This window comes from Hypomesus transpacificus, chromosome 14, assembly GCF_021917145.1.
Source record: "Hypomesus transpacificus isolate Combined female chromosome 14, fHypTra1, whole genome shotgun sequence".
NCBI lineage: Eukaryota > Metazoa > Chordata > Actinopteri > Osmeriformes > Osmeridae > Hypomesus > Hypomesus transpacificus.
In genome coordinates, this window is record NC_061073.1 from 487,722 (window position 1) to 505,105 (window position 17,384).

At 48.4% G+C, this 17,384-nt stretch overlaps 1 protein-coding gene across 9 annotated transcripts; it reads right to left on the reverse strand.

The window, feature by feature from the left end:
• Positions 1–33: 33 nt before the first annotated feature.
• On the reverse strand, positions 34–16,519 carry rbbp8l (retinoblastoma binding protein 8-like). Of its 9 annotated transcripts, none has more exons than XM_047033331.1 (15): positions 16,255–16,519; positions 14,045–14,158; positions 13,038–13,080; positions 9,180–9,275; positions 8,979–9,091; positions 8,316–8,382; positions 5,724–5,899; positions 5,401–5,441; positions 4,989–5,080; positions 4,064–4,818; positions 3,761–3,851; positions 3,564–3,628; positions 2,576–2,709; positions 2,022–2,082; positions 34–611 (listed from the first exon to the last, which is right to left on the reverse strand). In XM_047033331.1, exons 2-10 carry the CDS (start codon positions 14,109–14,111, stop codon positions 4,551–4,553), a joined length of 963 nt encoding a protein of 320 aa, XP_046889287.1. In that variant the 5' UTR covers positions 14,112–14,158; positions 16,255–16,519; the 3' UTR covers positions 34–611; positions 2,022–2,082; positions 2,576–2,709; positions 3,564–3,628; positions 3,761–3,851; positions 4,064–4,550. The 9 variants fall into 9 exon arrangements, with proteins under 9 accessions (XP_046889287.1, XP_046889286.1, XP_046889285.1 ...); XM_047033330.1 differs by having other exon boundaries at positions 34–437; positions 2,022–2,079; positions 5,401–5,444; XM_047033329.1 differs by having other exon boundaries at positions 34–608; positions 2,022–2,079; positions 5,401–5,444.
• Positions 16,520–17,384: the final 865 nt, after the last annotated feature.

Consider the following 17,384-nt stretch of genomic DNA (forward strand, 5'->3'; position numbering starts at 1 on the left):
ACTTATAATGAATAATAACCTCATACACGTTGGTGTTCTAGACAGACAGTTTAATGAGACAAAACATGATGCTGATGAGATTGACACATAACACAGCGAGTCAGCATGTATTTAGCTGGACTGATACACTTACAGGATCAACAAGGCCCATCACCAGGGCTGACCACATCTCTGTAAGTGGAAATACACACTAATGACATCTAGCCAGGAGCAACAACAGCAAGGTCTCCGTGTTCCCCTTTCTGCAGAAGCACAGCCCTTTCCCCTCCGACACACACACACGCACGTGTGTATACAGCTGAACACACACGCACACACAGTTCCACCCCTTCTCTGCCACCTTCAGCTGTCGTGCAGCTGCAGTGGGAAGTTCACACTTGCTAAACATGAGAAAGAGGAACATGTAAGACTAAAAGAAACTCTGCCAGGAAATGGATCTGAAAGAGAGAGGGAGGGAGAGAAAGGGAAACAGAGAGAGGGGAAAGAAAGGCAGAAAGATGGGGAGAGAGAGAGAGATGTAAAGCAGATATCAGTTTTATTCCTTCTCAGTGTGGAGTCACAAGGAAGGCGTGTTTCTCCTCCGCCTCCTCTCTATCTCCTCTTCCTGACTGCTGCAGATTGAGACAGGTCCCAGGTAAACACTCTAGTGAACATTCACTACATGCACATTTTATTTACAGTTTTTCACAATTGCTAAAACACTACACCCCATTCTCTGAATCAAATGTTCAGTGACCTAAACCAATTTGTCAAATCAGACACTTTTGGCAAAACTATTAACACATTCTCATTCACTAAACACATTTTGCAATGTGATGCACTTGTGCTGCAAAATGGTTAACAGAGGCGGCAAACAGTAAACACAACTACAACACAGTGGTCATCTGTAACACAACTACAACACAGTTGTCATCTTTAAAACACAATGACAAAAAATTGTTCACACTTTGTTCCTAATGGTGGTTTGGGACAATGGCAGCTTTCACTGTGGTGTATGTACACAAGAATAAGAAGAACACCAACCAGCAGTTTTACTGTAAATGTTTACCTTCCACCATACAACCCAATTTCTCAACCCAATTGAAGAGTTTTTCTCTGCGTGGCGGTGGAAGGTCTGTGACCGAAACCCATATACCAGGGTCAATCTCCTACAGGCAATGGAATTGGCCTGTGGTGACATAGGTGTTTTCAAGGCTGGATCCAGCACACCAGAGGGTTTTTTCTTTGTTCTTAGTTGACAGTACCAAGTTGTGATGGTTACTGTAATATTTTCTAATCAAATGTACAGTATTTGTAAAGCCCTTTTTACAAGCAAAGTCACAGAGGGATTCACATACGCCCATTGAACTGCCCCTCAGCCAACCTCAAGCTTCAAGGAAGACAAGGAAAAACTCACTTAAGGAGAACAAATTTACAGAAACCTTGGGAGGAGCAATTCAGTGAGGGATCCCCTCCTCCAGAGATGGTTGGTGAAAGAGACGAGCAGAAAAAAGGAAAAATAGTCGTACATCAGGAAAGTGTCAATGGGTCAAACACCAAAATCTATTTTCTTTATTGCTACAGTAAATGAATTTACTGTGCAAACATAAACACATTCTTCTTTACATGTAACTACATGCCCTGGATGCTGTGTTCTACATTTTTTGTGTTGTGTGTAATCATTTGCTCCAGTGTTTATATATTGATTGGTTGTGTTTGTAATCTGAAAGCAGAGTTTGATTTTGAGCACAGGTTACATGGTTTAGGGGCGAGTGTTTGATTTTGCCAGAAGAGTCAGAGGTTTTGGAAATTGAGTTTGAACATTTGGTTTTGTGTTTAGTTTTGAGAAAATGGTTGACTGTTTCAAAAAATGTGTTTTAGCAATCATGAAAAACTGTAAGCTCAATTTCCCCCTTGTGGGTCAATAAAGTACCATCTATCACATGTGCAGAGAGAGTGACTGTGAGTGTTAGGAATCATTTGATATGTTTAAGGTGTGTGTATGTCTGTGTATGATTGTAAATGTGTGTGTAACTCCTGACCTCAGTCATTCCTGTTCAGTGGAGGCTGGACTCACTCGGACCTTCCTCTCCTTCTGTACTGCTGAGAGGAGGAGGAGGAGGAGAGGAGAGGAGAGGAGAGGAGAGGAGAGGGGAGGAGGAGAGGGGAGGAGGAGAGGGGAGGACAGGAGTGCAGAGGAGGAGAAGGAGAGGACGAGGAGAGGACAGAACAGGGGAGGTTAGGACAGGAGAGTGGGGGACAGGAGAGTGGAGGAGAGGGGTAGAGGGGAGGGGAGGAGAGGGGAGGAGAGAGGAGGGTCAGAGGAGGAAGAGAGGAGAGAGGAGGAGGAGGGGAGAGGAGGAGGAGGGAGAGGAGGAGAGGAAGAGGAGAGGGGAGGAGAGGACAGGAGAGGGGAGGAGAGGAGGAGGGCAGAGGAGGAAGAGAGGAGAGAGGGGGAGGAGAGGTGTGTGTAGAAAGTAAACACAGGAATATCTCTGTCTGTGTAGAAAATAAAACTGTGTGTATCTGTGTATCTCTGTGTGTGTGTGTGTATCTCTGTGTGTGTGTGTGTGTATATCTCTGTGTGTGTTCTCACCCTCTAAGTCCCAGTCGCTGTCCAGCTCTTCTCTGGTCCTCTTGGTACTTTGACTGGTCTGGTCTCTCTCCTCCCCCTCCCCTCCCCCTGTCTCCTCTGTCTCCCTCCCCAGCAGCCTCCTTCTGGCTACGACCCTGGGGGCAAAGGTGGCAAAAGTACACACATCCTTGACTAAGTAGAAGTACAAATACTCATGTTTAAAAAGACTCTGGTAAAAGATGAAGTGCTGACTACACTTTTTCACTCAAGTTAAAGTAAAGAAGTGTGGGCTCTGACATATACTGAAGTAAAAAGTAGCCACTACTACACCTGTTGGACCTCACATCATATTAATACATTAATACAAAAAGACACTTTAGCATACGCCAGGAATCCTCCAACAGTTTTGAACATCTCCTTCATATATGGCCATGTGTGATCAGTCATGTCCACATCGCTAACTCCCTGTCTCATCTATTACGTACTTTTTTCACAAATAGTTGGTTTACCTATCAAATGTTTTTTTTTTTTCAAATTCAGAACTTGATTTCAAAACGTTTTATAGGAAATATTTTTTCAACCTTTGAAAAAATTATATTTTTTCTACCTTTCAAAGCGTTTTTTCAACAATATTTTTTCAACACACACTGAAAGGAAAGGAGGAGAGGGGAAAGGAGAATAGATAAGCCTAAAAGAAAGTAAATCAGAGCACAAAAGAATACAGTAGAGCATATTAAAGTCCTCATCAAGTAAGCAAACTTTTTTTCTCAAAAATATTGTTTTAACATTTTGAAACTTTTTTTCCCAGACACAAGGAGGAGGACAGGGGAAAGAACAGACAAGCCTAAAACCAGAGCAGAGCACAATATAATACAGTAGAGTCCTCATCAATAATGCACATTTCTGTTGTGAACCTTTTTATTCCCAAATATTTTGTCAAACTTTGGGATGAAAGGAGAGGAGAGAGGATAAGAGATGGAAAGATAGAAGAGAGAGAGTGAAAACTGACCAGGTCAGGTGAGTGATGATGATCCTGTCTCTTCAAACTGCAGTGTAGAGTGTCCAGCAGCACCACTGTTGATGTAAAGACCACATGGATGAGTGTTTCTGAACATAAACACACACCCACATCCCCCCCCCCCCCCCCCCCCCCCCCCCCCCCCCCCCCCCCCCCCCCCACACACACACACACGCACACACACACACCTGGTCGTAATGAGATGGTCAGCACTGGGATTTTCTTGTCTTTGGGGATTGCTGATAGGTCCTCGCTCCCTGTGAGCCCCTCCCCCTGATGCTAAACACAAACAAACAAGACAACACACATGGGACAGACAACACATACAGACACATGCAGAATAAGGTGAGTTGTGAACATTGGTATACTGTTTCATGTGTCAGACAGTTACATTTCCTATTTAGACATGCTTTCTTTTTTAGTGTGTCCATGTGTGTATTTGCATGTGTGTTTGCATCATGGATGCCTGTGTGTGTGTGGGCTCTAGGTACCTTGTTGTTTTGCTGGTTCTGCTGCTGTGATTGGTTAGCGGAGGGGGAGGAGCCAGCAGGGGGGGTGGAGGACGAGGAGGGGGGTGTTGGGGGACGGGGGGAGGAAGAGGGGGAGGGAGAGGTTACAAGCAGGTTCTCCTCCTCTCTGCTCCTCTCCTGCAGGGAGGGGCGGGGCTTGTTCTCTTGTGGCGATTGGCTCATTTTAGACTTCCCTCGACCAGATAGATCCAGAGGCCCGTCTGTCATCACCGGTTTCCCCAGCCTCTCTCCCAACGCTGTCTCGGGGTGCAGTACCGTATCGCTCCTGAGGAGCGCTGCCACTTTCACATCCACGGACCCCTGCTCCCTCCCTCCTCTCTCCCCCTGCTCCCTCCCCAGGGTGGCTCCAGGCTCTAAGGGGCAGTGGAGAGGCCAGCCCTGCCCAGCTGGGGACCTCCTCCCTGGGCTACCCTGCTGTGCCTGGGTGGGGTGTCTGGAAGTGTGCAGGCTAGGGAAGCGCGGGGAGCTGGGCTTGGGAGAGACTACCACCCCCCTCCCTGGGGGCCCAGTCTGGGGGCGGGGCCAGGGGCCATGGCAGGGTGAGGCTGGGGGCCAGAGGGCGGGGCCGGTAGGGGACCGGGACCAGGACCTGGTGGCGGCTGGACTTGTCCTGTCCTGGGAGAGAGGAGGAGGAGAGGGCACTCCTGGAGAGGAGGAGGTGGGAGGGGATGGAGAGAGCGATGGGCGACTGTCTGATGATGTCCAAACTCTGGGTTCTGAGAGAGAGAAGACAAGGGTGAAGGTTGGAGGGAGGGAGGAGGGGTGGGAGGGATGGATGGACAAAAATAAATAAGTTATCGCACTAACATGCGCTCCAAACATGTCGCGTTTAAGAACACAAAACTTGTCCCAAGTGTCTTGGTGTCAACGACCTCTGACCTCTCACCTCCGCTCCACAGCTCTCGCCGGAGCCCCACCTAGCTCCGTCCTCCAGGGGGGAGGAGCCTCTCTGGCTAGGGGGAGGGGCTTATAGGAGTTCTGTGGAGAAACAAGAAGTGTGAATGGTCGCTTGGAAGGGAAATGAGATCAGAAAATCTTCCTGTGTTTAAAGTCGTATTTCACACTATTTGAGCTTGTATCCAAAGAGACGTATAATCAGTGTAAATAGAAAGCAGACTTTTAATAGTGTTTCCGGAGCTTGTCACAGAACAAAGTGTATTCACTGGGTAAAGTACAAAGTACCAGTTTCCCCAGTTTCCCCACAGCGACAGAAACAGCACATGCATTTGAGACTCAAAGTTTGATATTGCAAAAGCATCAATGTTTAAGAAAGTTTAGTTGAAAAAAAACCCACTAACCAAAGATTGCCTTCCAGTCCAGCCACACTGGTGACTCTGTTCTGCTGGAGTAGAGCATAGTAGAGTAGAGCAGAGCAGAGCAGAGCAGAGCAGAGCAGAGTAGAGTAGAGTAGAGTAGAGCAGAGTAGAGTAGAGCAGAGTAGAGCAGAGAAGAGTTGAGCAGAGTAAAACAGAGATATGTGTGAGTAAACTGTTCCAGCTGTGTTCCGTGAGCTAGGGAACATTAATCGAGTACACCTGAACCTTCTCAAATACATGACTGATAGATGGAGTCTACATGGGTCTGCTTGTTTTGGGTCTGCTTGTTTTGTGTCTCCTCTCACCCTCAGTTGCACAGGCATCTGTCTGGTCTAGCTCTGTCTTCATAGCGCCGTTGCCCTTTACTGGCAGCCCTCTGCTCTTGCACCCTGCATTCACCAGGGGCGTGGCTGGGGGTGAGAGGTCAGGGCTCTGTCTGACCTCTGAGGTCATATCCTGGGAGGAGGACCCACCTTGACTTCTGAAAGGAGGAAGTTGTCATGAAACAATAAAAATTATTATTCATCTGGCACAAGCTTTTATCCAAAGCTACATACAAACTGGACACATAGGAAGTACAGAAGATCAGACGACAGTGTTTAAGAGGCCAGAGTTTTAACAGTGTTCCAGAGGTCAGAGTTCTAACAGTGTTTCAGAAGCTAGAGTTCTAACAGTGTTCCAGAGGTCAGAGTTCTAACAGTGTTCTAGAGGTCAGAGTTCTAACAGTGTTCCAGAGGTCAGAGTTCTAACAATGTTCCAGAGGTCAGAGTTCTAACAGTGTTCCAGAGGTCAGAGTTCTAACAAATAATCTCAGTTTACAAATTTTTGTCTGAAAAACTCAAGTGGCATGTCTTTGTGCTCTGGATGTTTTGTCTTCAAGTGGCGTCTTAGCTTGTTCGGCTTCAATTTATTTATTTTTATTTAGTCATTTATCAGATGCTCTTATCCAGTTGCATCTTATCCAAGTACAGTGACATTCCCCCGCGGCTAATAGGGTGAAATACCTTGCCCAAGGACACGTCATATTGCACGGCCAGAAATCGAACCGGGAACCCTCTGGGTATTAGCCCGATTTCCTAACCACTCACCCATCTGACTCCCCTGTCAAGCTGTCACAAGCTAGCACTTTAAGACAGACAACACACTGTGGCTCTCTATTAACCACTGTTGTACAGGTGATGCCAAAGACAAGATTTGTGTCGTCATATTTTCTAGTCTTTGGCTCAGAAGGAAATAGCTTTGGAAGCACATTTGGCGATGCTTCATCCTCTGCTTTGCGTTTACGTTGGAGCACCGTCAAAAACGTGTCCATGTTATGCTTGCAGCTTGCAGGGTCATTTATGAATTGATTTGTTCACTCATCCATCCGCACCGCACACCCCCCCTGCAATGGCTCTGCACCCCCCTAGGTAGTGCCGCCCCACCTTGGGAACCACTGTGCTAGATCAATCAACTATCAAATTCTAATGTAAACAGAGCAACAATAACATCTGTCTGCTGGCTGGGGGCAGCATGGTGTGGCTGGGGGCAGCATGGTGTGGCTGAGGGCAGCATGGTGTGGCTGGGGGCAGCATTGTGTGGCTGAGGGCAGCATGGTGTGGCTGAGGGCAGCATGGTGTGGCTGGGTGCAGCATGGTGTGGCTGGGGGCAGCATGGTGTGGCTGAGGGCAGCATGGTGTGGCTGGGGGCAGCATGGTGTGGCTGGGGGCAGCATGGTGTGGCTGAGGGCAGCATGGTGTGGCTGGGGGCAGCATGGTGTGGCTGGGGGCAGCATGGTGTGGCTGAGGGCAGCATGGTGTGGCTGGGGGCAGCATGGTGTGGCTGAGGGCAGCATGGTGTGGCTGAGGGCAGCATGGTGTGGCTGGGTGCAGCATGGTGTGGCTGAGGGCAGCATGGTGTGGCTGAGGGCAGCATGGTGTGGCTGAGGGCAGCATGGTGTGGCTGGGGGCAGCATGGTGTGGCTGAGGGCAGCATGGTGAGGCTGGGGGCAGCATGGTGTGGCTTGGGGCAGCATGGTGAGGCTGAGGGCAGCATGGTGTGGCTGAGGGCAGCATGGTGTGGCTGGGGGCAGCATGGTGTGGCTGAGGGCAGCATGGTGTGGCTGGGGGCAGCATGGTGTGGCTGAGGGCAGCATGGTGTGGCTGAGGGCAGCATGGTGTGGCTGGGGGCAGCATGGTGTGGCTGAGGGCAGCATGGTGAGGCTGGGGGCAGCATGGTGTGGCTTGGGGCAGCATGGTGAGGCTGAGGGCAGCATGGTGTGGCTGAGGGCAGCATGGTGTGGCTGAGGGCAGCATGGTGTGGCTGGGGGCAGCATGGTGTGGCTGGGGGCAGCATGGTGTGGCTGAGGGCAGCATGGTGTGGCTGGGGGCAGCATGGTGTGGCTGAGGGCAGCATGGTGTGGCTGGGGGCAGCATGGTGTGGCTGAGGGCAGCATGGTGTGGCTGGGTGCAGCATGGTGTGGCTGAGGGCAGCATGGTGTGGCTGAGGGCAGCATGGTGTGGCTGGGTGCAGCATGGTGTGGCTGAGGGCAGCATGGTGTGGCTGGGGGCAGCATGGTGTGGCTGAGGGCAGCATGGTGAGGCTGGGGGCAGCATGGTGTGGCTTGGGGCAGCATGGTGAGGCTGAGGGCAGCATGGTGTGGCTGAGGGCAGCATGGTGTGGCTGGGGGCAGCATGGTGTGGCTGAGGGCAGCATGGTGTGGCTGAGGGCAGCATGGTGTGGCTGGGGGCAGCATGGTGTGGCTGGGGGCAGCATGGTGTGGCTGAGGGCAGCATGGTGTGGCTGGGGGCAGCATGGTGTGGCTGGGGGCAGCATGGTGTGGCTGAGGGCAGCATGGTGTGGCTGGGGGCAGCATGGTGTGGCTGAGGGCAGCATGGTGAGTGCACAGCTAGACTCACTCCTGCACTGCTCTCAGGTCTTCCCTCAGCCTCCGGTTCCTCTGTTTCAGGACACTCACCTCCGCGGCTAAGGGGGGGGCAAGAGAGGAAGAGTGAGATGGAGGAGGGGATGGGCGGATGAGGGGATGAGGGGATGGGGGGATGGGAAGGGTTAGATTACAGACTGATGTGTTGGAAATACCTGATTCTGACCTTAGCCAATAACCCTGGGGTTAACCCTAACCCCAAGGAGGGGGATGGATGGAGAAGAGGAGGGAAGAGTTAGACAGGAGAGAGAGGAGAGACAGGAGATATGGAGAGGAGAGAGGAAGGAGGGGAGAATTAGAGAGGAGAGAGAAGAAAGAGGGGAGATCTGGAGAGGAGAGAGAGGAGGGATGGAGAGGAGAGATAGGAGGGATGGAGACGAGAGAGAGGAGGGATGAAGAGGAGAGAGGGGAGGGATGGAGAGATAAGAGGAATGGAGAGGAGAGAGGGGAGATCTGGAGAGGAGAGAAAGGAGGGATGGAGAGGAGAAAGAGGAGGGATGGAGAGGAGAGAGAGGAGGGATGGAGAGGAGAGAGAGGAGGGATGGAGAGAGAGGAGGGATGGAGAGGAGAAAGAGGAGGGATGGATAGAGAGGAGGGATGGAGAGAAGAGAGAGGAGGGATGGAGAGGAGCGGTCACCCAGGAGGGAGATGTGTTGTAGACTCTGTATCTGGGAGCTCTCATACTCCTGCTGTCTCCTCCTGGCCACATCCTGAGTTACTGAACACCTGTCACACAGCCCCGCCCGCAGCCTGCACACACACACACGCAAAATGACACAAACACAGATCAGCAAGGGATCAATCATTCACAAAGTTGCCAAACACACACACACACTACCTGTTCTCCAGTTGTTTGATGTTGTCTGTCAGAAGCCTCTGCTGCTCTCTGAGCTGCTGATTCCTGTTGAACAGTTCCTCCATCCGCTTGCAATCCCTGCTCACAACAGACCAGCAGTCAGGCCTAACTAGTAGAGTATGATCAGTCAAACCCAAAGATGGCAAAAGTACACACATCCTTCACTCAAATAGAAGTACAGATACTCATGTTTAAAAAGACTGGTAAAAGTTAAAGTACTGAATACACTTTTTCTCTCAAGTTAAAGGAAAGAAGCGTGGGCTCTGACATATACTTGAAAAAAGTAGTATCTATGCGTCGTTGCTAATGTGATGACGTTGTGATGTTAGGCTAGCAGTTCCCTTTGTGCACACAAGGCACTTTTAAGAAAAATACTGTTTTAGACTTGTGTCATTTTGCAACATTTTTGGTCGGTGGTGTGCCGCAAGATTTTTCACTTTAGATGAGCTCACCAAATTCATAACGGTTTGTTCACCATTAGTTATTTATTGTTTATACAAAATGTATCATTAGTAAAGCATTTGTTCACACAGTTAGGGTTCGGGTTTAGGGCTAGGGTTTAGGTTTAGGGTTTAAGTTTTGGTTAGGGTTTAGCTTTACTAATGCTTTACTAATGATACATTTTGTATGCACAACAAATAACTAATGGTGAACAAACCGTTAACTAATAAGTAACAAATTGGTTAATAAATTATGAATTTGGTGAGCTCATCTAAAGTGTTACCGATTTTTCCAATGTAAAAAATGTGCCGTGGCTCAAAAAAGGTTGAAAAACACTGAGTTAGATAAACCTTACTTTGTTGATGTTGGTACAATTTGGTCCCCCTTTTCCTCTTGCTTCTTGAAGGGCAGCAACATACAATCCTTTGTATATAGTTATTTGTCATTTTGGGAAGATCACCCAAACGCCTCCTGAAAAACTGCATTTTGTGTGAAATAACGAACATAACTGCTGTACCAGAAGTTGTTGACCTGGGTTATGCAGTATGCGGTAATTTCCGCTTTTAAAAATTGGATCTCTTTTTTGGAGCAATTTTTGGAAAATCTGGTTTTGTAAGATACAAATCTATGTTCCGCGTTTATATTCAGTTATTGTATTCAGTTAACATATAGTTGTTTATATTCAGTTCACTAGCAGTTAAGTCCCCCCCCAAAGAAAAAAATCAGTTTGGGTGATCTTCCAAATATGACAATTAACGATGTACATGTTGCTGCCTTTCAAACGTTCAAATTGAACGTTTCAAACTACGTTGACAGTTATGAAGGTAAGGTTTATTTAACTCACAAGTAAAATTAACAATTGCAATCAGGCTGTATCTCAGGTCTTCTGACCAAGCCATGTGGCTATGCAGCTACCGTGTTTTTCGGAAAACAAGCCGAATTTTCTATTAACCGCACCCTACCAGAATGGGTGCTTTGTGTTTGTAAATCGGATTATAACCCGCCCTGGAATATATGCTGCACTTTGTACTGGAACAATGCTGTAAAATCGCCTATAATCGTGCTTTGCTTGATATCAAGAAATGATTTTACAGCATACCGTAGCCTAACACACTTCGGTTGTGGATAGTATGTCCATAACTGGCAAAATCCATTGTTGTGTCTACAAAATTATTTTAGAGATAGTATAAATTCAGCCAATGTCGTTCAATGTCGTTAGCGATGCTAGCTAACATTGGTTTGCTAGCTATATATAACATTTAACTGGGTCTTGCAGCTGTGTGATTTACTGAAATGATTATGAAATGTTATGTTCTACTAACCATTTGCCTACTTTAGCAAGTCACAGTATTTCTCACCCCTGATAGTGTAACAGACGACACAGTAAATAATTCCTCTTTCAAGTAACAGGCCTAAACCCCTGTTCCAGTGTTGAGCATTAAATTAGCTGCACGGTCTGTAGATCTTGGGACAGATCCACTTTTTAGTTCTAAAATTGGGCTATACGCCCGCTTCGAAACAGCTGTACAACCACAAGAAAACTGTAAAATCGGGGTACAAGCCACTTTTTATTACTGATTTCTGATATAAACTCGTTCTGAAACGTTTTTTCGGTCGATTATTCCTCCCCTTCAATAATACCAATCGGTATTACATGTTATATTGTTGAAAAGCCACCTTTACAACGAGGTACAACTTGTAAGGATCGTGCATTCGTGGAATGAGCAACACAGCTAACCGTGTGGGTAGCGGCCCAAAAAAATCCCCTGCAATATTCTTGTTTTGGTATTCACTCTTGTTTAGAGCTTCAAGTGCTGGCAGGTGTATGCCAGTCACAGATGAGTTAATTGACCACAGGTGTGTTAATTGACCACAGGTGTGTTAATTAACCTAATTGACAGCACTTGTGTGCATGGGTCCTGGAACTTTGTTGAGTTTGTGTGTGCTCCAAGCATAAACATGCCATGCTTGTCCCTTCAGGATAAGGCCTGTGCAATTGGGCAACTGGAAGCTGTTCCGGTACGCAGAGTGGCAGCATTATGTGGTGTCAGCCCTGGTACCATTTCCAAACTTAGGACCAAGTTCCGTGAGACTGGTGAAGTCAAAGACAGACCGCGAAGTGGCCGTCCCAGGAAGACAACACCCCAAGAAGACCGTTTCGTCACCCTTACTTCACTGATGAACCATAGGCTTTCTTCCAGAGATTTACAGGCAAGATTTGCACAACGGTACCACAGACAGATCTCTGATCAGACGGTGAGGAACAGACTGCACATGGCTGGTCTTCGTGCTTATAAGTCTGCCAGGAAGCCTGTAATGACTGCCCATCACCTTCAGCCCCGTTTGCGCTGGTTTCGACAGCACCGACAGTGGAACCTAAGAATGTGGGGTAACACCATGTTCAGTGATGAATCTAGGTTCTGTCTGCGGAAGCTGGAGGGCAGGATCAAAGTATGGAGACAGCGTGGAGAACGCTATGCAGATTGCTGCATAGATCGCGTGACACCTTTCAATGGGGGTAGTGTCATGGTGTGGGGCGGTATCTTTCTCACAGGCAAAACAGAACTTGTCATCATTGAAGGCAATCTCAATGCAGTGAGATATCGGAATGAGATACTGGAGTCAGTGGCGATCCCATATCTCCAGAATCTGGGACCTAACTCCATCCTCCAGGATGACAACGCTCGCCCCCACAGAGGCAGGATCATCACAGAGTACCTCCAGAACTTGGGAGTGGAGAGGATGGAATGGCCTGCCAAGAGTCCAGACCTCAACCCAATTGAATACTTGTGGGATCAGCTTGGGCGTGCTGTACGTGCCAGAGTTACCAACACAAACACGTCGGCTGACTTGCGTCAAATCCTGGTTTAGGAATGGGATGCCATCCCACAGCAGTGTCTGACCAGGCTGGTGACCAGCATGAGGAGGAGGGGCCAAGCTGTTGTGGCTGCGTATGAATCTTCCACACGCTACTGAGGTCCCTGACCGTGTCAAATTAATAAAGCGTTAAAATGGCCAATATGTATTGTTTTTTCCTTCTTACTGTGGGAGAGTGCAAACATCCAATCCACCAAGCAATTCAAAACGAGTGTGAATACCAACAGAAGAATATTAAAGGGGATTTTGGCAAAAAAATTGGGCCGCTACCCACACAGTTAGCTTTGTTTCTCATTCCACGAATGCACGATCCTTACAAGTTGTACCTCGTTGTAAAGGTGACTAATCGGGCTTTCCAACGATATAAAATACAATACCAATTGGTATTATTGAAGGGGAGGAATAATCGACTGAAATAACGTTTCCAAACTTTTTTTGAGGAGTTATAAATAAGGTATGCTCCTATGTTCTATATTTCTACTAGGAAGTGAGTTCATCCAATCATACTCCAATCACACTCACCCTCCCTTCTTATTGGTCAGCTCCTGGATCTTCTCTCTCAGTCCTATAGGACGAGCACAGAAGTATCACATGACCATAAGATATTTGATTTCCAGTGTAAAAGTGTGGTCCAGTCTTGTTTGGTTATGTATATCGATTTTTTTTTTCGTCTGTTTTTCTTTTGCATCATTATAAATAAATAAAAATCTTTGAAAAATTGTGAATTGATATTTTATAAAATCGTGACCCCAACAATCGATTCTAATCAAATCGTGAGGTACCACAAGATTCACACCCCTATTAATCCCCCTGGGTTAGTCCTATCTGGGCTCTGTTAATAACCCTGGGTTGGTCCTATCTGGGCTCTGTTAATCCCCCTGGGTTAGTCCTATCTGGGCTCTGTTAATAACCCTGGGTTGGTCCTATCTGGGCTCTGTTAATCCCCCTGGGTTAGTCCTATCTGGGCTCTGTTAATAACCCTGGGTTAGTCCTATCTGGGCTCTGTTAATAACCCTGGGTTGGTCCTATCTGGGCTCTGTTAATAACCCTGGGTTGGTCCTATCTGGGCTCTGTTAATCACCCTGGGTTAGTCGTAGCCTGACGTTGTCATACTCATAATTCTAGTCAGAATATGAGTCTGATACCGCTCCGTTGGGCTGTGAGTATGGGGCGTGTCTCAACCGAACTCGTAAAAAAATGCCTCCTCGCTCAATTGGATATACCTACAACCAATCAGAGCAACGTAGTATGTTGTTTGTTGAAAACAAATTCAACCCAAGCGCTTGGTGACGTGGTTGATTACGTTACTGTTGATCATCTGTCCATCATCATATAATGCCCGCCCTGACAATTTGATTGGTCCGAACAACTCCTGTTCGGACATACTTTTCCCCCAACCGAGCGATCCCAGACCCAACTACCCGACCACATTTTTTTGTGGGCGGGGCTAAATTGGGCTGGCAGCCAGGCTAGGTTAGTCCTATCTGGGCTCTGTTAATAAGCCTGGCAGCAGTGGGCATTTCCCTCACCTTCGACTTCTCGCTCGTGTGCGTCATTCAGCCGGCGAATCAACTCGCTGAAACCTTCCATCGCCATGGCGCCTCCACCTTTGTGTCACCACCTCTGACCTCTGGCTTTAATAACTGGTTGGTTATGTGAGGAGATGACAGGAAGGAAACTGTTACACAGGACGACAGTCAGAGATAGACGATAACAACAACCTGGAGAACTGGCTGTACTGGCTGGCAGCACCGCCTTCAGCCTTGATCTGTGTGTTGGTGTGTGTGTTAATGTGTGTGCATGTGTATCTCTGATGCAGGAGAATATCAATGATCATTCATAGAATGAGGAAGCATGTGAATTAAACCCTATTTAGACCTGGAAGACAGTTCTGCAGTGTATTTATCTTGGCCAAACCAGGCCAGGCCAAACCAGGCCAGGCCAAACCAGGCCAGGCCAAACCAAGGTAGAATCAAAAGGAAATGCAGGGGGAGTACACACACACACACAAACACACACCATGGATCTGTTTTCTGCTAAGTCGACATGTTGGGATACGTTGGATAACACATTTCCCTAAAGCTTGCAGAGCAAGAAAAGACCTGTACCTGTCTCATCTCTCTCTCCCTCTCTTTCCTCATCTCTCTCTCTTCATCTTTCTATCTTCATCTCTCTCTCTCCTCATCTCTATCCTCACCTCATCTCGCTCTCTTGCTGTAGTCTGTATAGTGGATGTAATCTGTCTGTGGGGAGACAGCTGGCTGTGGGGAGACAGCAAGGTTTGGTGTCAGTGCCAGCTGTGGTGTCAGTGCCAGCTGTGGTGTCAGAGCTAGCTGAGGTGTCAGTGCTAGCTGTGGTGTCAGTGCCAGCTGTGGTGTCAGTGCTAGCTGTGGTGTCGGAGCTAGCTGTTATGTCAGAGCTAGCTGTGGTGTCAAAGCTAGCTGTGGTGTCAGTGCTAGCTGTGGTGTCAGAGCTAGCTGTGGTGTCAGAGCTAGCTGTGGTGTCAGTGCTAGCTGTTATGTCAGAGCTAGCTGTGGTGTCAAAGCTAGCTGTGGTGTCAGTGCTAGCTGTGGTGTCAGAGCTAGCTGTGGTGTCAGAGCTAGCTGAGGTGTCAGTGCTAGTTGTGGTGTCAGAGCTAGCTGTGGTGTCAGTGCTAGCTGAGGTGTCAGTGCTAGCTGTGGTGTTAGAGCTAGCTGTGGTGTCAGTGCTAGCTGAGGTGTTAGAGCTAGTTGAGGTGTCAGTGCTAGCTGAGGTGTTAGAGCTAGTTGAGGTGTCAAAGCTAGCTGTGGTGTTAAAGCTAGTTGAGGTGTTAAAGCTAGCTGAGGTGTTAGAGCTAGCTGAGGTGTCAGAGCTAGCTGTGGTGTCATTGCTAGCTGTGGTGTCAGTGCTAGTTGAGGTGTTAAAGCTAGCTGAGGTGTTAGAGCTAGCTGAGGTGTCAGAGCTAGCTGTGGTGTCATTGCTAGCTGTGGTGTCAGTGCTAGCTGAAGTGTTGGAGCTAGTTGAGGTGTCAAAGCTAGCTGTGGTGTCATTGCTAGCTGTGGTGTCAGTGCTAGCTGAGGTGTTGGAGCTAGTTGAGGTGTCAAAGCTAGCTGTGGTGTCAGACCTAGCTGAGGTGTCAGACCTAGCTGTGGAGACAGCACCCACACATCTGCATGGTTGTGAACAACCCCACAGACAAGATCACACATGTTTTACTCCACCTCCTCATCCTGGTTCCTCTGCTGTTGTTACTCAATACCAGTCTCTTCATCAACCTCCCTAGACCCAACACTAGTACCAACACCAGGCCCCAGCACCAGTACCCTAGTACCAACCTAGACCCCTCTGTCACCCTCTGTCACCCTCCAAACCGCTCTCTACAATCCTCCACATCCCTCTCTTACCCCTCTACTTCTCTACACCCCTCTCTCACCCCTCTAAACTCCTATTGCACCCCTCCCCACCTCTCTCTCACCCCTCTACACTCCTCTCTCACCCCTTTACACTCCTTTCATCCCTCTACACCATCCACACCTCTTTCTCACCCCTCCACACCCCTCTCTTACCCCTCTACACCCTTCTCTCACCCCTCCACACCCCTCTCTTACCCCTCTACACTCCACTCTAACCCCTTTACACCCCTCTCTCATCCCTCCACACCCCTCTCTTACCCCTCCACACCCCTCTAAACTGCTCCACCCCCCATGACACCTGTCATCCCTCTGCACATCTCCACAGTGGGCACAGAAAGTCTACTCACCTTGTCAGAGCAAGGAGCTGTCTCTACCTCTCTCTCTCTCTCCTCCTCTCCCTCTCTCTCTCTCTTATTCTCTCTCTTTCACGTCTGTCGTCCTGTTCGTGTGTGAGTCCATATCTCTCCGTTCCAGAAAGTGTTTGTGCTGTCAGAGCTTCATTCTGAGATGGAGACAGCAGCCGACAGAAACACTGAGAGAGAGGGAAGACGAGAGAGGAGAAAGAGGCGAGGGAGGAGGTCTCAGCCTGCCTGCCCTCCCTCCTTCCATCTCCGCCTCAAAGAACCGGTTGGGGCAGTTCTTCTGCACAGCAACACAAACATCGACGTTGGGGCAAGTTCTACCTGGAAAGACCAGTTCTGCAGAAATCCAAATAAACCAGAACGACCGGTCTTCTAAACCCTGGAAAGAGTGAGATTGAGAGAGACACTGAGAGGGAGGGAGAGAGAGGGGGGTGGGGGGGGGGTGAGAGAGAAAAGGTGAAGGAGGGAGAAACAGAGAGAGGACCAGCTGTGTAGAGTATAGACCAGGATCAGGTGTGTATATGGACTAGTACCAGGTGTGTATGTAGACCAGGATCAGGTGTGTATATGGACTAGTACCAGGTGTGTATGTAGACCAGGATCAGGTGTGTATATGGACTAGTACCAGGTGTGTATGTAGACCAGGATCAGGTGTGTATATGGACCAGTACCAGGTGTGTATGTAGACCAGGACCAGGTGTGTATATGGACTAGTACCAGGTGTGTATGTAGACCAGGACCAGGTGTGTATATGGACTAGTACCAGGTGTGTATGTAGACCAGGACCAGGTGTGTATATGGACCAGTACCAGGTGTGTATGTAGACCAGGACCAGGTGTGTATATGTACCAGTACCAGGTGTGTATGTAGACCAGGACCAGGTGTGTGGAGTAAAGGCATGCACCAGTACAGCTGTGGAGGACACTTCCTGGTCCTGTCTGGTTGCTGCATGCACCAGACCACAGAGCATGAGCTCCCTCATGGAACCATGAGAACCAGATTAGAGTTCCGGAATATTCTCCAAACCAACAGTAGAGTCACCACGGATACAGGCACAGTTATGGAATGTTCTGATGTGACCTGCGAACAAAAACAGAACCTGTGGAATGTTGATT